We start from the raw sequence: 19783 nt of genomic DNA on the forward strand, positions 1-19783 counted from the left end.
GGTTGTGCATTATTTTTCTAATAATTCAACTGATAGTTCCGGTCCTTGATTCTGATTGGTTGAGCCGCGTTGTAAATTACTCTACAAACATACACCTTTGTTTATTTCTGTGTGTTGCTCGGCAACCACTTTGTTGGAACCACATTGTTTGGTGAAAGAATACTGCTTTTATTTATATCATTACACTTTATTTAACTCTGTTTTATTCTGTGAAACCTTACTACTTATATGGAGTAACCGTTTTATAAAAGCAATAAGCCCCCGTGAAGCAGTGGTTTACAGTGAATTTATAAATCTGTAAACCACGGCTTCTTGGGGGTTATAGTTATATATCACACAACTACAAAAAATATGTAACTTGCAACATGCAGGAAATAATGACATAATAAGTGACGAAAAAAGGAGGAGGAGGAACTAAAACCAGACAAGGGTAATGTTTTCACATCTGCTCAGTAAGGAAATACTTGAGGCTGCAACATGATGATGAATCTCCTTGCAGCCATATGGACCCTGACGCCTTTGATTCTGTTGGGTAAGACCTACTGCACAACGACACAATGTTTCGCTTCTACTGCTTAGTATATAATTTGCTTGAGAAGGCACAGATAGGAATGCTGTTTACATTGTAGAACCGGCTGTTTCTGATTAGATTCCTTTAAAAGTACTCATATGCTTCCATTTCAGGCACTCTTGCTGCTGACTGGACAGTGCGTGTTCCTATGGATCCAGTCTATGCTACTTCTGGTTCTTCTGTAGTTTTGGAGTGCACCTATGACTACCCAGAAGAGTCTGACCAGGGAATACTACGCAAAGTGCTGTCAGAGATGTGGTGTCTGAATGAAAGCCGCTGCATTACTCCCAGATACGTGTACCACAGTGCAGGGATATTCCCTGAGCCCTCATACCAGGGCCGAGTCAAGTACTTGGGGCAGACAGGAAGCAAAAACTGCTCTCTGATGATATCTGATCTGAGGTCAGAAGACAGCGGCGTGTACGTGTTCCGGTTCATCACCGACCACCTGAAAGCCAAGCTACCAGGACAGAGAGGAGTGAATCTACAGGTCACACATCAGATAAAATGTAAGAACAGTCTCTTATGCACTAGACATGCAATATTTCATCTTATATTGCACATAAAATAAAATGTTCCAAAAGGAGGATGTTGCACAGAAAAAAAAAGGGTTCCTCAAAGAACTTTTCAGTGAATAGTCCTTAAAATGACCATTTTCTTTTCTTAGTGTAAAGAATACTTTTTCCACTATTATGAACCTTTTGTGCATTTGAAAGATTCCATGGATGTTAAAGGTTCTTCATCAAACTATTTAATAATAATAATAATAATAATTTATATTATTATTATTATTATTATTATTATTATTATTATTATTATTATTATTATTATTCAGAGTTATAAAAATTATTATTATTATTATTCAGAGTGTGAGAAGTGCATTTAAGTTGCTTATTTTGTTCAATGAAAGTTTTCAATCATTTGTCAGTACTGTATGGTTTAAAATCATTTTAGGAAGAGGATAAATAAAATTAAATATTTCAGACCCAAACATCTAGGCCTAGTAAAATTTCCATTCTTGGCCTGGAAATCACAATTGTAAAATTTTCTAATATTTTCAAAATTTATAAGATCTCTTTAATTTTCATCATATATCTTTATGAATTTATAGGTCTGTTAAATATATTTAACAGAATATATTTTTATTGTTAGTTCATGTAAACTAATGCAGTTAACTAATGTTAAAGGAACCTTATTGTAATGTTACCATTAATTATTAACCAGGTTATTCCTCTGTATTATAAAATATTTATTTTGTGTTTAGGATTTTATAGTTTACTAAAACCCCCACAACAATGAAATATGATTGTTTAAAAATCCAAATCATATCTAAAATTATGCATATTGTCAGTTGACATAAACATGTACGACAAGAAAAAAAAAAAGGCCAAAACTAATGGATTGGCCAATATCTTTGTCTGTTCTATTATTCAACTCATAAAAGCAAAACTTCCTTTTTTAGTCCACAGCAAATGTCAGTTCTTCACAAGAAGATGTTTCCACAAAGTTGAGGCACTTCCTCAGAGAAACCTAGCTTTCATGACTTTGACTGTGGCAGATTCATATCAAAAACTGTGACCAGTTTACGTGACATTATTTAGCACAGATAAACAAATGTGTCAGCCAAATTACTGACACTTTAAAATGTGAACATTGTGGCAATGTGTTTGTAAGCTTGTTATTATTGTAAGCTTGTTATTGTCTTTCTAAAGGAAATGTAAAATAATATAAGACATAATGTCCATATTTAAAAGTATTATTTGATTGTCTCAAATTCTTCACAGCAATAAGTGCATCTTCATTCACTACTGGCATTGTGCTTGGAGTTATTATAATGGTTATCATAATAGCAGGCATTGTGGTACTCATCAGACGCAAGTCACGGTAAGCAAAGCATTTACTCAATAAATGTCTTGTCTGGCATCATTTCTGATCTTAGAAATTAATGGAATATGGCTTTGTTTTTCAGGGGAGAGAGGTCAATATCACTTTAAACCAGCTATTACCACGGAGGATGAAAAAAATTACTTTTGACTGTAAACAAAACAGAGATGTAAACCAATAGTTCTGCTTTTTTTGTTTTGTTTTTGTGTGTCACTTTTACATTCATTTTATAGATTTTTGCATCCATTACAGTCTGTATTATTTATCTATTCATATTATTTTCTGCACATCAAACGGTATGTTTCATTCTCATATTTCACTTTTTGCAGTCTTATTTATCTTTTTGTAGTCTATTGCAGATCATATTGTATTTTACTTTTTGCATGTCACTGCCGCTGTGTTGCATGTCAGGGTGACAACACTGCCTTCAACCACTGAACTAGTGTCTGAACAACTCTTTTTTTTCACAGTCTGTAAAAAGAGAAAATAATGGTTATGTAGTAAGCAATTTTTATTAAGCCAGCAAAAAAAGAAAACAGGAAAGAAAACCACCTCTCATTCTACCCTCTTCAGCACATCATTTTAATCAAAAAAGCATGTGGTATTGTTTCTAAAACCTCATTTACCCTAAAAAATTACTATCAATCTGTTGCTATTTTCTCACCCTTGAATTGATGCTTGCAAATTGCATAGAGCATAGATTTATTTGGTCATGTCTGCGATTTTATCAGATTAAAACAATGCAATTAATTAACAAACAACACACACAATATATTTATACCATCAAGTTTTTTAAATAGAAACAGACCAGTACTTAGTATTTTGATTTTAATTTCAGTAATTGCAATAAATTGTGTATTAATGCTAGAAAATATATGAAAACAGACTTTGTTGGCATTGTAAGAAATTATTATTTATTTGGATCTTCCCGTGAATTTATCATGTCAGTAATTTAATATTTAATTGGGATGATTTTTTATTTTTTTATTTTTATTTTTTTTTATGGGTTTTTAATCGTGTTACACTCAAACATATAGCGCATACACTACCATTCAAATTTTTGGAGCCAGTAAAATGTGTTTTTTGAAATTATTATTTTTTTCAGCAAGGATACATTGAATTGTTCAAAAGTGACAGTAAAAACATTTATAATGTTCCAAAAATGTCTATTTCAAATTTCTACTTCAAAAGTTATTTTGAACTTTCTATTTATAAGAATCCTGAAAAGAATGTATCAGAGTTTCCACAAAAATATCAAGCAGCACAACTGTTTTCAACATCAAAACAACAATAAGAAATGTTTCTTGAGCATAAGAGACATCTTGTAAAAACATAAAAAAAAATCTTCTTGATCCCAAAATTAGTTTTGAGCAGCTGGATTTTATTAAAGCAAACTGCAGCTGGACACAATTGAACAAAACATCCAGTGGAGATTTCACTGGTGTGGCCTATTTTCAAGTCTCTGACATTCAGGCTACTTCAAGTGGTCCATTAGTAAGTACATGTAGTTTAAAAAAATCCCTGTGGTTTCACAATTTCTTCCATTAGTTGACCACTTCAGACGCCAGACTCTTCCATCTCCTCTCTCAGTTGCTTGGCAAGAACAGTATAAACAGCATTAGGACCATCTTTGAGCTTCTTCTCTCCATCTAGAGGTATTTTTGTGACCTTCGCCTTTTCCCAACTGTAAATAAAGATGACAAACACAACATCTATGTCCTTAATATGACCGAGGACTGGCGCAAACCAGCACACATGGACTATGTAATTGTGTTTAACCTGGGCATGCGAGAATAATGCACCGTAATGTAGTTGATTTTTCCCTGTTCCTCCGCTCTCTGCGCAGCTTCTTTCAGGGGCACGATGGAAGGGTGGCTACTTTCATAAATCTCCTCCGGCTCCTCCTGAACCAGACACAAAATAAAACCCTCATGAGTTTGGAGAGTATGACTCAATTCCTTAAAGGGGACATCTGATGCAAAAATTCACTTGTAATGTACATTGTGCTTGCTTATAAATGTGTCTTAGCAGTGTGTGGACACAACCACCCTACAATGATAAACCATTCACTCCTTTTTTAATTCCCAAAAAAACAACACAGTCTCAATTATCAAGCCATTTTGATTTTCTGAGCAGTATGATATCATAGTGCTTAGGCCCCGCCCACAACAGCTGACATACTGTCCCGTATTAGCATATTTATGCATATTTGGGTTTTCAATATCCCATTTAATATCAAGACTACAATCAGTGCACCAAAGAACACTATACAACATAGCATATAGTGCCTGTCATGCAATACTATTTCTGGTATAGATCTTCAAACTTTTGAAACACATGATTGTTTTTGGGCTAATGCTGTTAATAATAAATTGTGCAATGGAAGAAGATGAGGCTGAGACTTTTTTGTTGAGCAAAGGTGCTGAGTTTTTTAAAAGTATAAACCTAAAAATTTTGAGATAGGAAATTTAGCTAATAATGAATTGGGACACAATTCACGTATTTATAACAGACTATAAAGTATGTGCACTGGAAACAAGATATATTTTTCAGTTTGTAGTAAGATACTTTATCATAATAAAAATGGTCTTTATACCACCGGGCATTATTATTACTTATTCTACAGAGACTGACATTAGTGAACAAAGCTCTGAACCAAGAACATTACCGGAATGTCTGACATCTTTGTGCCCTTGAGGAGAAACGTCTCTGAAGTTGATTCCCTAAACAGAGTGTTGTCCACTGGCAAGTCAACTATTGGTGAACACTGTTTTTTTTAGGAGAAACAAGGCATTCGATTAATATGAACATTTTAGGTTAGATTCAAATCAAGCAATGACAGAATAAGATGTATAAAAATGACCTGTTTTTCTTCCTCAAGATTTTCAGTGTCCACGCGATGCATGTTTTTACTGCAAAAGAGATGTGAAATGATGTGTGTAAGATTAGATGAGAAGATCAGATATTTACTACTAAAGCCAGCAAACATAAAATCACCTGATCATGACAACCACGGTCAGTGAGATCAGTCCGACAGAAACACCCACTGCAGATGCCAATGCAATCACCTTCAGTCGTCCTGAACATGCACATCACAGCATCTCAATCATGGCCATACAGTTCATGCAAATCTTTCATCTGATGAACAGTAAGCGGCACCAGGAAGTAATTATATTTATGTCCATATTCACTAACGCCACTTATACTTAATACTTAGTGGTAGTGTGTGCATATTATATTTATATGATACATGAAATGTGTATGTATATTAAATGTAATTATTTTTAAACAGCAATAACACCACTGTTGAAGAAACAATACAATATCATATTTAAAAGCGGCAGATGTTTGATGCTCAAATAAACAAACAATAAACATGTTGGTGAACTGTGTAATGCACTGACCTCGAACTTTCACCGTCAGAACCGGGGAGCTGTGTGCTCCGATGCGGTTGCGGGCCTCGCAGTAGTACTGGCCGCTGGCTCCAGGGCTGATCTCAGCAATGGTGTAGCTGGGACCCGATCGAGTTTCCCAGGCGTCAGCCGCATTGATCCGGTGCCAGGTGTAGTTCTCCACCGCCGGATTGGCCTGACTGATGCAGGTCAGCGTCAACGAGCTGCCCGCTTCGATCACAGTGGAAGGCCGTGCCAACACAGAGGTGTTTTTGGGGGCATCTGAGAGTGAGAGAATGATGGAGTGGAGTAAAAAAAGTGCAGTAAATGGTTATTTGCTTACTATTTGCACCACAAACCATTTAGTATATAATGGAAGGATAACTTGCAATAAACTTGCAATTCAAGTTTATTGTTGCAATTCTGGTTTTTTTTTTTTTTTTTTTACAGTTTACATCTCACAATTCTGAGTTTATATCTCGCAATAATGATTTTTTTCTCTGAATTTTGAATCTAAATCTTGCAATTCTGTTTTTTTTTTCTCTGAATTCTTAAAAAAAAGTCTGAATTTTGACAAAAAAGTTGCAATTTTGTTTTGTTTTTTAATAGCACAATAGGCTTCCATAGAATTGCAATATCTAAATTCACAATTCTGAGAAAATAAACTCAAGAATTCTAACTTTTTTCTCACAATTCCAAGTTCATATCTTACAATTCTGACTTTTTATATCTCTAAAAATAACGGGAAATCGATGACACCAGAAGCCTCGCACAATCAAATGGCCACAAGTGCTCTTAGATTAAAAATAAGGTGGACAAACTTAATAATATCATTTCTGATGTACATTTACAATAAGTATAAACTTACAAAGCACTGAAAGGGAAATAGTGGGCGATGTTCCCATGCTGAACCCGTTCCAGGCAGTACAGTAGTACTGTCCGGCATGATGGGAACGCACGCTAGAAAAGGTGAGATTTTGCGCATTGCCTTTGGTCCAGGGCTGACCGCCGTTCACTTTGTACCAGGCGTATTTCTCTATGGGAGGGTTGGCGTTGCTTCTGCAGGTCAGATTGACAGCAAACCCTTCCATGATGTCTCCTTTAGGACTGATGAGGATTCTTGTGTTTTTTGGGGAGTCTGGAAACACATGTAAATATATTTTACAATACATCAAAGCATAGAATAAGTCCCACTGTCATTGCTCACGTACTGAGCAATAAACATACTGTTCAAATGTTTGGGTAAGGGTTTTGGTAAGATCTGATTGTTTTTGAAAAAAGGCTGCTTGATCAAAAATGCATTAAAAACAGTAACACTTTGAAATATTATTACAGTTTTTTCTATTTGAATATATTTTAAAAAGTAATTTATTCCTGTGATGCAAAGCTGAATATTCAGCATCGTTACTGCAGTCTTCAGTGTCACATGATCCTTCAGAAATCATTCTAATATGCTGATTTCCTGCTCAAGAAAAATGTATTATTATCAATGTTGACAACAGTTGTGCTGCTTAATATTTTGTGGAAACCATGATACATTTTCTCAGAATTCTTTGATGAATATAATAGAACAGCATTTATTTAAAAAACAAATGTTTCATAACATTACAAAGATCTTTACTTTCACTTTTGATCAATTTAATATTGAAGCCTATTTCCACACTGAATAAAAAAATAATAATAATAATAGTGACTTTTTATCTCACAATTCTCAAGTCTGACATTTTCTCATTTTTTTGTTCTGGGAAGTTCTTAACATGTTGCTATGTTGTTCCTATTTTAGGTGGTTCACTCAAAGGTAACCCACTTAGATATGGTATGGTTCCCTTTTTCAACAAATGCCATTGTTTTATCATTTACAAGTTGAAATTTCAAAATTTTGAAAAGAAGCAGCATACGTGTCCTACATAAACTGCACAATGTGAGGTCTCAGTCATGCCCATGGCATAAACAATGTGGGATGAGTCACGTATCAAAGTTTAATACTGAATAATTGAAACACACCCCTAACTCTAAGTATTACCAATGCTAGTAGTGATGTTTGACATAACAAGTGAAAACATGAAGTAAATACTCCTTTCATGGCTGAGCATCATGTGGTTTCCCGATTTGCCCTATATCTGTACACTTGATTTGAACTTTGATCTATTGGAGGGTGGCAGACGCTGTGACATAATGTCCTGCCAGAATTAAAGTTATTACACAAGTACCAGTAACTGAAATAAATCTGCACTCACAAAGACATCAGATCAGCACCAGTGGAAAAATAAGTCTGATTAGGGAAATGAAAAGTTCAAATGTCTGGTGGCATTTCCAAAACAGGCTGTCATTTTGACCTATTCACTGATAAACTGCACATCCTGCAGTTAAAAGTTTCAATATTTAGAGATGCATGCTGAAAGGTTCTTTAGAATATTATATTCTTTAAACTAAGAAATGGTTCTTTTAATAACAGTTCACTGAAAGGTCCTTTGGGTAACCCAAAATGTTTTTTCTATTGCACCCCCCCCCCCCCCCCCCCCAACCCCGGAACCTTTATTTTTAAAAGTGTATGCAATGCTTAAATAGTTTTTTTTTTCTGGCTACATAAAAATAGAGGCAACCTACAGGTAACATTCAGTAAAATCGGTCTGGACCGGTCTGTGCCGAGCGGGTTGCGGGCCACACAGAAGTACTCTCCATGGTCCCTGTAGTTCAAACTCCACAATCTCAGCTCAGGTCTAAAGCTGTCTGGCACACTGCCGCTCACTCCTTCTTTAAACCAGGCAAAACTTTCTGCTGGCGGAGCTCCATCACTACTGCAGGTCAAAGTCACCGAATCGCCCTCTCTGACTGCTTCTCGAGGGGTAATCTGTACCGTGGTGTAGCGAGGAGCATCTGAGACACATAGAAAGCGAGAGGTGAAATGCAATTTCTAATGGGAGAGGGCGGCTGACAGTAGAATTCAGTTGAACACCCGGCTTAAATCACTGTATTTACAGTTTTATGTATTTAATACACAATATTTAATGCAAAGTTGATTGCTTGAATAGCTTTTTTACTTGATATTAAATAATACATGTATAAAATCAGCTAATTTAGATGTTACCACATGCAGCACATTTTATACATGTTTACAGTTTATAAAGTATATGTCCTATTCAATGTTTTGTTGGATGTTTATTTCTTTTTTCTTATGCTCACCAAGGCTGCACTTATTTGATCAAATATATATATTTTTTTTATTTCAATATATTTTAAAATGCAACTTATTCCTTCTGTGACAAAGCTGAATTTTGCCATTACTTCTGTGTTCATATATATATATATATATATATATTAAATTACACATACAGAACTATTGTCTATATCCAAAGACAATACTCACATCCAAGAGCCAGGGTGACTCCCGGTGACTGAACGTTTTGAGGTGGTATTGGACGGCAGGTGTAGGTACCTGCATGCTGACTGTCAAAGTTATAGATGGCTGACAGCTTGTTGGACTGACCCAAATTGATCCCATTCCGATAAAGGGCAAAGTTCCTGCCAGGGGCGGCACAGCCTCGTGCCACACAGCTCAGGAAGACCGTCTCGCCAGCAGCAAACATGTTGCCTATTCTCGGTGGATGTATATGAACCTGAAGCTCTGGAACCAGGGCAACATTTCACTACATAAGGTCCATACTTGCTAAATTATTTTAGGAACAGGATAGTTGGTTTTCTCCACAATTATATGCAAATAAACAACAAAAGAAAAAAAATAGTTTTAAATTTCTCCGTAATTACTAGATTTTTAATGGAAAATGTGTGCAAAACTTTTGCTACAATTAGAAGATGTTGCCAGGCTGTTGCTTTGTGGTTACTAGTGCGTTGGTCTAATAATCAAGTAGCCCTGCCCCCCAAAAAACAATGGCTTTATTAAGCTACCAATCCACTGAAAAGTTTGGGGTCAGTAATTTTTTTTTTTTAAATTATTTTATGTTTTTAAAAGAGACCTCTTATGCTTATTTGGAAGAAAAAAAATCTGAAAAAAAAAATAAATAAATAAATAATAAAACTAATATTGTGAAATTTTATTACAATTTCAAATAGCTATTTTATATTTGAATATATTTTCAGATGTAATTTATTTCTGTGACGCAAGGCTGAAATTTCAGCATCATTACTCCAGTCTTCAGTGTCACATGACATTTCAGAAATCATTCTAATATTCTGATTTGCTTCTCAAGCATTTCTTTTTATCAACATTGTGACACCTATAATATTTTTGTAGATTTTTCACATTTATTTGAACATAGATTTTTTTGTGTAACATTACAAATCTGTCACTTTTGATCAATTTAATGAATAAAAGTATTGTAAACTGTACTGACCCCAAACTTTTGAATAGTAGTGCATAGTTGCATCTAAATATAAAACTGTTTTTTATATTATCTAACATAAAAAATAACCTTTAAAATGTGGCCTCACCTGTGACGGACAGTGTGATGGCATCAGGAGAGGTCCATCGTCCCTGCTGGTTGTCAGTCTCGAATCTGAAATGGTATGTTCCTGCATCGCTCAGCTTCATGTTTGTGATCTGCAAACTGCATCTTTTGAGGCCCCCCATGTATTTGATCCTGTCCCTGTATGAGGGGCTCAACAGATTCCCATCAGTATGGTAGGCGATTTCCCGTCTGCCTTCTGCAGAGATGTGAAACCATGTGACCCGCGTGGAGCTGAAGGGCGAGGGGTAATCATAGCGGCACGGCAGTGTTACAGTGGTCCCGGCCCAAGCGCAGATGTCCGTCCTGGAGAAATACACTACCCATTTACTTGCCCCAACTCCTATAAAGCAACAGAAGAGTAATCAGAGGCCGGGTATTGACCTTAGTAAAGTGTGCACTGTTGACGCCAGGGGGAAAAAAACAGGAAAAAGCACAGATCGATACAATATAAATAACCTGTGCACCAAGGGCACTCAGGTAACATAAGAGCACAGAATAGATTCAGAGTAGCTGCAATATGCATCCATTTATCTGTATTAAAACACAAGATACCTGTCCAAAATTACCTGACAGAAGAAGCACAGAGGTCACAATTATGCACCCCCACATCTCAGCCCTGTTTGTGTGTAAAAACAAGAAAAACTGTAAGTAAATTCAAGAATACTCAAGAAATTATTACCTGGTTTTGATGTAACACTACCTGGTTCTGATGTTCTTCAGCAAGCGCTGCCAGCCGTCTGTGGATACATGGACATGCACATGTGTTAAAGAGGGAGCTGAATGGCACCAGACACACAGTGTGGGATGCTGAGCCAGAGAAAGCAGAAGTTGAAGGGTGGTGACACGCTGGCCATCCCACTGTCTCATCTCCCGTCTCTCTGAGCCTCTAAACTCGGTCTCTGTCTCCAGCGAAACTCTACGCCACCTTCAGCGAGGTGCACAGGGCAATAACCACAAGTTGCTGACATCCACATCCCTCCTGTTCACACACACACAAAACATGTTAAGGGGAAATGAGGCAACAGGAAACATGTCTTTTAAAACACATTCACTTTGTTTCACACATTCACGCCTTCCTTAATTACAAAAATCAATCTTTTCTTATTTTAAAGGATAGAAATGTTTTCTTAGCCCTGCCATTTTTTCAGAAAGTTGTTTACAATTTTATGACAGGGAACATATCGTTTTTGTGCTTAAAATGAATTAATTATTAGGGTGACTTCGAAGAATCTGTTTTGGAGGTGTCAAGAGAATAATAAAAAAAAAAAATACACCACAGATTTTTATGAAAATGTACCACAGCAATCATAGTGTAACTAATGTATTCACACTAAAACCAGTAACCACGATACTGAACTAAAATTAACTATGGTTTTACTACAGAAACAAGAGTTTAACTGTGGTAATTAAATAGCTGAAACCACAAGTAAAACTCCCTTTTACTACTGTAAAAAATACTGTACTGTATTTTATTGAAATCTACTACGATTTTACTACAGAAACATGTTTAACTGTGAAATTTTTATAAAAAATGTATAAAATGAAAACCTACCTTTTATAGAAATAATCTATTGCTTTATTACAGGAACAATAGTTGTACTGTAGTATTTGTTGTGAAGGCATAATTACCACAAGCACAACCCTCCTATATGAAAATGAATTAAATTTGTGTGCTCATGGTTGTGAATACATCCATGTAACTACGATTACAGCCTCGGGGTGGTATCAAGTCATAAGATTATTTTTTTTTTTTTTAAACACCTCAGCGACCTCTTGTGGTAAAATGGGACACTGATATACCTTTTTTCTGCTTACATCAAATAATACGCACGATTATTTAAATTTAGGCATATATGTTTACATTATCTTAATAGTAGAAAATGCAGTCTAAAAGCAACGTGATTCGTCATAATAGATGGAAAGAGACGAAACATACGTTCCTAAAGTATTCCACAATATACTTTTCAGAGGACAAAAACTAATCCCAGAAGGGAAGTTCAAAAGTACATTAATAAAGAAATTCTTACTTTGCTGAATGAGCTGCTTAATAAGCAGATCAAGCTTGGCTTCAAACTGCCATCAGCATTAATACATTTATGACATGAGGTTGAATATGCCGTAGTTTCAGACAGAAGCACAGACTCGATTTTATTTTATTACGAGTGATTTTGAAGCATTTCTTAAAGTTACAAAATAAAACCTTCTAAAAGGACAATAATTCTTCTTATAATAATTGTTCTGATAGACGTTTCATGTTGTTTTGCGTGTGGATTTCGCGTGTTTATGAATATTAATTGGATCAATCTCACTTCCAGAAGGACTCTGCTTTGTTTGTGACCAGAAGTTAAGTAGTCTATCTGAATTAATATTCATAAACGAAATCGCTTCTGGTGTAAGATGCGGTTATTTCACCTGTGCTGCACTTTTCTGTATGTCGGTAAATTAAAAAAAAAAAAAGCTTCCTTCAGGAGGCGCACTGGCGTACAGTGTACAGTAAAACATTTGCATAGTTTAAATACATAAATTCCAAGGATTGTCATCTGCCATGCAAATGGTAACCCGCACCAGTAATCGCTAAAATAGTAGCTATGCCTGCGTCCCAATGTGCATACTATCCATCCTACATTCTATGTGATATTAGTAATGTTCAATACTATTTAGGGCAGATAGGGTGGATAGTACACACATTGGGACGCAGGGTATGATTTAAAAAAAAAAAAAAAAAAAACCTGATTAACTCACCATAATCGACTTGGCGCTGAGATATAACCTGATTGGCGCTGAGAAAAGTAACTCGTGGCAAGTTGGCACCGTCTCCTTCGAACTCCTTAAATACATGAATAATGACACTGAGAAAATGTAATAGCATTGAATTCAAAATGGACAGTAGAAGGTTCAAAGAAGAAAACAATTATTACCGACCCAAAATAAAAACAAATGGCCACCAATCCTCTAAATGCCATTCTATCCACTATTTCTATGTCTGCATGTGAAACTAATGGACCTTCTACAGTTGACGACATGAGAATTAACTTTCGCTCTCTGATGGACTGACAAGATCCACTTTTTCACTACCAGTAGCAGGCCTGTCTACCATTGAGTTAAGGTTAAGATTATGCCAAACTTGTATACCGATAATAATTTATTAACTATTTCATTTGTAGCTCAGTCATGCAGTTTGTTATTAGACCTTAAGCAATATAACACGTGCATTAAAACTCAAGTAGCGTCAGGAGGAGCTTCTTCCTCCATCTACTGGTTGGACTGGTTTGTGTATAATTTTGTATATATAGTCTATATATATAGTCTATATATATAGACCTAAAACCACAAAACTTGCAGCATCTTGAATCACAGTTGTAGAGGCACAGTTCATCTTTGTACACTGTATGTTTTCTGTATTTTTTTAAATACCATATTCCATAGTTTGTCCAAGTCCATATTCCAAGTGCTATATATTCCTAGTGCTATTTATTTTTTCTGTGATTATGATGGGTAGTTGACATGGCATGTCAAGCAGTTTCCAGTGTACACTATACTGTTCATATGTTTGGGGTCAGTAAGATGTGACAGTTAAAGGTACAAGTGACAGTAAAGACATTTATAATATTTGAAAGAAATGTATTTCAAATAAATTCTAATTCTATTCATCAAAGAAAAACAGGATTCCACAAATTATTAAGATGCACAATTGTTTTCAACATTGATAATAATAAAAATGTTTCTTATTAGAATGATTGCTGAAGGATCATGTGACACTGAAGACTGGAGCATTGATGCTGAAAATGCAGCATAGCATCACAGGAATAAATTACATTTTTAAAATAGATTCAAATAGAAAAACAACATTTAAATTGTAATAATATTTCAAAATATCACTGATTAAATGAATACAGTATTGGTGACCATAATTCATAAAAAAAAGATGACCCCAGACTTTTGAATGGTATAGTGTACTTCAGCTAAAACTACTTGAAATTACTTTTTTTTTTTTTTTTTTTTAGTTATTTTCTAAGTTTTGTATATGCAGTTTCATGACCTTATACTGATTAACGTAATTAACTTGTTTATTCACAGCAGAACAATTTAAGTAAACAGAAATGGCTACTTAAAGGGATACTCCACCCCAAAATGAAAATTTTGTCATTAATCACTTGTAAAAGCTCCATTAGTCTTTGGAACACAATTTAAGATATTTGGATGAAAACCAATATATTTAGCTTTGATTTGAAATAAACCAGCATATCCTTGTGGCAAGGATGACATAAGAGCATACACAGCATACGGTGATATGGAGAGACACAGAGGAGACCGTTGACAAAGGAATTATTAAATAAAGTTGTTATTTTTGTTTTCTTCGCTTATAAAAATTGTTCCGGTCACTTCATATAACCCAGATTGCACGTCTGATGGCAGATGGAGTATTCTGACGATGACTTTCATACCTTTTCTGGACCTTGACACTGTTATTTACTTGCCAGTCTATGGGACAGTCTCAAGCCTCCAGGTTTTCATCCAAAATATCTTAAATTGTGTTCTGAAGACGAATGGAGCTTTTACGGGTTTGAAACGACATGAGGGTAAGTGATTAATGACAAAATTTTCATTTTGGTGTGGAGTATCCCTTTAATGTAGCCTAATAGTACTTTGTATTAATATTAATAATATAATATTTTTTATGGAACAAATGTAATATAATTTATTATAGGTTAAATATTTTCTGTGTCAATTTACAGTATATAGAGTTATATTTTATTGTTATATTTGGTTTAGGATTCACTTTGAAAATTTTCACTCAGGAATTGCTAGTAAAGTTAACAAATAACTACACTGAAACCACAAGTAACACTGAATTTAATTAACATGAAAGTTTAAAGTAGAAAAACTGAAATGGTGTATTTTCTTGTAAGACATATTTCTATTGTCTTATTTACAAGAAGAATGAAATCTTTTTTTTTACAGTGTGGGTTAATAACTAAAAATAGTCTATGTAAAATGTATTCATCTCTGTGAAGGGTAAAATTTCCCTTATTTCTGTCTCTCCTTACCAGGTTTTACTTGTACAAGCTCCCACACCCACATCATGAGCCTGTGCAGGACTGGCGGCAGTATCTTTTCATGGATAGAGAGAGTGAGGGATTGATGGGAAGACTTTAGTTAATGACAGTCAAAGAGCTGTTGGTAGAACAGTAGGGCCTTTATATGAGGTACAGGTCTCACTCTTTACATAACATAAATTATCTTAATTTAAAAAATGAAATATTTACATTTGCTTAAACCCTCTTCTGTTCTTCTTTCATTATCAGTAATTTTCTGGCTGATTCTAGAGAAGCTTACTCAGCATATCCTGTTCTGTAGTCTGCACATTTTGCCAGTTTTGCAGAAGTATAAAAACACTGAGTTTGCATTTACATTGCAAGGTTTAATTATAAATCTTTGTAAAAAATGTATTGAGATTTAGAATCACATTTAAAAGTGGCTCAAGTCAGATACCAAACAAGTTTTTTTCTGTTTGCACACACACATTTTGGAGATGCAACCAGGTCTTGTGGCCACACCAAATGTGCTGTTTTAGAGCAGTTAACTGCTTAAAATGCTATTAATGGAACACAAACAAACATTTATTGGAGGATCTTGTTAATATACAGCACACTCTTTTTCTTTGTTCCAGGAGCACGCCTCATTCCCCCCTCCTAAATCACAGGGACTGTTTTCATACCCCAGTTCTGGCATAAGTAATGGACAGAATTATATCCTTTCGAGCACTTTCAGACCATAGGTATGACTCCAATACATGTAACAAATTAGTGATGGTTAAATTTTATTTAATTTTTTTTTCATTAAGTGAGTCTAAACACAGGGATAGTCCACCCAAAAATTCAAATACGTACCCTCATGTTGTTCCAAACATGTAAGACTTTCTTCCACAGAACATAAAAGAAGATGTTTTGAAGAATGCTTCTAACCAAACAGCTGTGGTTCCCATTGAATTCCATTGTATTTTTGTCCTTACAAAAGGAAGTCAATGGGAACCAAAAATGTTTGGTTAACAACATTCTTCAAAATATCATCTTTTATGTTCTGTGGAAGAAGGAAAGTCATAGGTTTGGAATGACATGAGGGTGAGTACATTTTTATTTTTGGGTGGACTATCTCTTTAATGCTATAGTTTGTGACTGTAAGTATGAATCATGTGTGTTAAAGAGAACAAGATTAATATGATCTATGCATGTTTTTAATTTTCATATGCTTGATTTAAAGTGAGCCTGATGTTGGAAATGCTGCTTGAAATGCTTCTCACCTAACCTTTTCATGTGCAATTTCTAAAGACAAAACATTTATGGGATGCAGTTGCCATAGTGACTGTTAGAGTAATCCCTCTGACACAGTAACCATAGTGATAACACCTCTCACTGTGCTGCTCTTTAGGTCCATTTTGTCTTGTGCTTAGTCTTGTAAATCACAGTATTATCAGACTTTCAGATAAAAGTAATAAAGAAATAAGCCAGTATTTAAATTTTTTTTAATTATTATTATCAGTTTGGATACCATAACCAGCCTACATTTAGACAATAATTATTATTATTGTTGTTGTTTATTTATTTTATTCTCTGTGGTTTGTCTTTCTTATGGTAATGTAATCAATTTTCATATAATGTAATTTATTTATCTGTAACATTTCTTTATTATTATTGTTGTAAAATAATAATAAGAATATTAACAATAATAATAATTACAAAAACAACAATAATAAAAATACTAATTATTATTGGCATTATTTTTATATTGTAGTTTAATTAAATTTTATTTTGTTATTTTGTCGTTTGTCTTTCTAATGGTAATGCAATATCATTTTATATAATGTAATTTATTTCCCTGTGATATATTTTTATTGAATGCAATTATTTATTATGTACACACACACACACACACACACACACACACACACACACACACACACACACACACACACACACACACACACAGTCGCTATATATATATATATACATATATATATATATATATATATATGTATATATATATATATATATATATATATATATATATATATATATATATATATATATATATATATATATATATATATATAATATATATATATATATATATAAATATTTGCTTGTGCTATGATCAAATTTTATTTTATTTTTTAAAGGTGTTAAAGAAGGTGAAGAGTGTAATTTCTGCAGTATTAAACTATAAGGCAAAAAAATGTCTATTTTGAATCCATTTTTAAACTTATGTGACGTGACATACAGCCAAGTATGGTGACCCATACTCAGAATTCGTGCTCTGCATTTAACCCATCCAAAGTGCAAATAAACAGCATAGAACACACACACACCGTGAACACACACCTGCAGCAGTGGGCAGCCATTTATGCTGAGGCACCCGGGGAGCAGTTGGGGGTTCGGTGCCTTGCTCAAGGTGCACCTCAGTCATGGTATTGCCGGCCCAAGACTCCAACCCACAACCTTAGGGTTAGGAGTTAAACTCTCTAACCACTAGGCCACGACTTCCCTTAGACTTCACCACTTCTGGTGTTTAAACTAACGGGTAGCCAAACCTCAAACTTGAGACAGTGTTGCAGTTAGGTGTCTTTAGTGGCACCAGAACTCCACACATTAGCTTGAACCTTAAGAAGCCAGAAGTGCTTTATGGGAATTAGGCTGGGATGTGTATACAGTAGTAAAGATGTTTTTAATCCTGAAGGGCTTATGTTGTATTACATCAAGGAAAATGATAGCACTTCATGTGCTACTGCAAAATATGCTGAATAACTCAGGGTGACTAAAGCATCCACTAGTGAGCTCAAAAAGAGGCCTAAATAAATGAATATACTGTAGCTTCAGTACATTAAAACAAAGAAAATGGGAGATTAGTGTAAATAATAATAATAGTAATATGTATAGTATACATTACCATTCAAAAGTTTTTTAATTTTCTTATTGATCAAAAATACAATAAAATATAATCAGAAGTTTTCCTGTCATGGCTAAGCTGAATATGTGTGTGTGTCTATGTGGATTATTGGAGTGTATTTTACAAGAAAATACTATTTCAGCTTTTCTACTTAAAAATCTCACATTTAATTCAATGTGTTGTTTCTTTGCAATTTCTTTATAAATAAAACAAAATATTTTCTGAAATTATAATATATACGCACATGTTTTTCATATTCTTAAATAATATATTTTATTTAAAAAACACTAGAAAAAAATTTCTTGTAAAATATATCCCAATAATCTTACAACTTCTTTACAAATAGATTAGAATAATCTTCACAACCTCAAAAAACAATCTTTTAACAGTGTAATAATTATGCAATTTATTACTGTAAATAAATAAATAATTTATTTATATTTTATGGCTGCAGAGAAGAAAAATGAGCAGGACACTAATAAACTAGCTAGCCACAATTGTGTACTGGCTAACACTGAGAACCCCATCATAGGCTTCTACCCCAACACAGCTGCTCATAATCAGCACTTAGGTGTTCTCATTGGTGTAGGAGGGATAAAAGTGCTTAAGCAATCAGAGAGCGATCATTTCATTTGATTGCAAACACACATACAGACACGCACAATGCTTTCTCTCTCTGATGCCAACCTAAACAGGCCATGGTTTATGTACAGAAAACTGTATTACTGTGGTACCTTTTAGTCAGTCTATTTTAGCAATATGTTCTTATTACTATGTCCAGCAACAGTAGAATGATAAATACATAAAATCATAAAATCCTTGAAGTGTCATGGAAATTAATAAAAAATAAATAAAAAAAATCAGACATTTTTGTCAGTATAAATGTTTCTATTTCTGCTTATTGTGAGTGCAGTATCTACAAAATTATTTTTAACAATCCTTAAATTACATGTGACATATAGTTTATACAATAGTTGGTTGTGTCAGGTAAATAATAAGATCTTGAAGGCAAGAATCAGGTCTGAAAGCTGTCAGTTGTATCAAAATTAAAGTTTATTACAAGAATAGGAGGTATGTAGTGCATAAAGGTGTCAGAATACAGATCTGACGGTACATGCTTTTCACTGTGCAACACACCGGAACAACAATCACACAAGAGCACCTGATAATAAGGCACTTAACAAACATAGTGACCCAAATCAAAGACCATGATCGGAATGGAATACTAGCTTACTAACTCAATACATCTACAATTTTCAACAAAGAGTAATCGAAACAGTTGTTATTTTTCCAAGATAAGCTCTCAAAACTGTAGTATCCTACATTTGTTGTCACATGACCTCATCAGATAGCATGTGGCGACCAGTTATCATCTTAGGAAAATAAAAACTCCTTTGGCAAATGTAGTAGGTATATAGACGTTTGCATACTATATGTGAGTGTAGTATGATAGTATGCTGTTCTGAACATAACCAAAGACTGAAATGAAACTGACCCCTCTTCCGTGCTGAGAGCTCTCGCGTGCC

At 34.4% G+C, this 19783-nt stretch overlaps 2 protein-coding genes across 3 annotated transcripts; one reads left to right on the forward strand and one right to left on the reverse strand.

Annotated features, from left to right (window-relative positions):
* Window positions 1-359: 359 nt before the first annotated feature.
* Window positions 360-3126, forward strand: LOC109072365 (sialic acid-binding Ig-like lectin 14). The gene is made up of 4 exons (XM_042773137.1): window positions 360-532; window positions 685-1080; window positions 2356-2455; window positions 2541-3126. The coding sequence occupies exons 1-4, from the start codon at window positions 478-480 to the stop codon at window positions 2563-2565; spliced, it is 576 nt and encodes a 191-aa protein (XP_042629071.1). The 5' UTR covers window positions 360-477; the 3' UTR covers window positions 2566-3126.
* A 695-nt stretch (window positions 3127-3821) lies between these two features.
* Window positions 3822-11344, reverse strand: LOC109072366 (B-cell receptor CD22-like). Of its 2 annotated transcripts, none has more exons than XM_042773139.1 (12): window positions 11014-11344; window positions 10880-10929; window positions 10297-10653; window positions 9215-9472; window positions 8455-8724; window positions 6716-6985; window positions 5860-6129; window positions 5453-5534; window positions 5319-5367; window positions 5124-5222; window positions 4258-4359; window positions 3822-4139 (listed from the first exon to the last, which is right to left on the reverse strand). In XM_042773139.1, exons 1-12 carry the CDS (start codon window positions 11178-11180, stop codon window positions 4074-4076), a joined length of 2040 nt encoding a protein of 679 aa, XP_042629073.1. In that variant the 5' UTR covers window positions 11181-11344; the 3' UTR covers window positions 3822-4073. The 2 variants fall into 2 exon arrangements, with proteins under 2 accessions (XP_042629073.1, XP_042629072.1); XM_042773138.1 differs by having other exon boundaries at window positions 4235-4359; window positions 11014-11343.
* Between the last annotated feature and the right edge of the window lie 8439 nt (window positions 11345-19783).

Source organism: Cyprinus carpio, chromosome A16, assembly GCF_018340385.1.
Source record: "Cyprinus carpio isolate SPL01 chromosome A16, ASM1834038v1, whole genome shotgun sequence".
In the NCBI taxonomy this organism is placed as follows: Eukaryota; Metazoa; Chordata; class Actinopteri; order Cypriniformes; family Cyprinidae; genus Cyprinus; species Cyprinus carpio.

Excerpts from the sequence above, each read along its gene's own strand:
- LOC109072365 (XM_042773137.1), top strand. The coding sequence starts at position 478 with ATGATGATGAATCTCCTTGCAGCCATATGGACCCTGACGCCTTTGATT. Across the intron at positions 1,081-2,355 it reads GGTCACACATCAGATAAAAT|CAATAAGTGCATCTTCATTC; the intron begins GTAAGAACAGTC and ends AATTCTTCACAG. Across the intron at positions 2,456-2,540 it reads CTCATCAGACGCAAGTCACG|GGGAGAGAGGTCAATATCAC; the intron begins GTAAGCAAAGCA and ends TTTGTTTTTCAG.
- LOC109072366 (XM_042773138.1), bottom strand. The coding sequence starts at position 11,180 with ATGAGACAGTGGGATGGCCAGCGTGTCACCACCCTTCAACTTCTGCTT. Across the intron at positions 10,930-11,013 it reads CTGAAGAACATCAGAACCAG|GGCTGAGATGTGGGGGTGCA; the intron begins GTAGTGTTACAT and ends ACACACAAACAG. Across the intron at positions 5,535-5,859 it reads TCTGACGGTGAAAGTTCGAG|GACGACTGAAGGTGATTGCA; the intron begins GTCAGTGCATTA and ends GTGCATGTTCAG.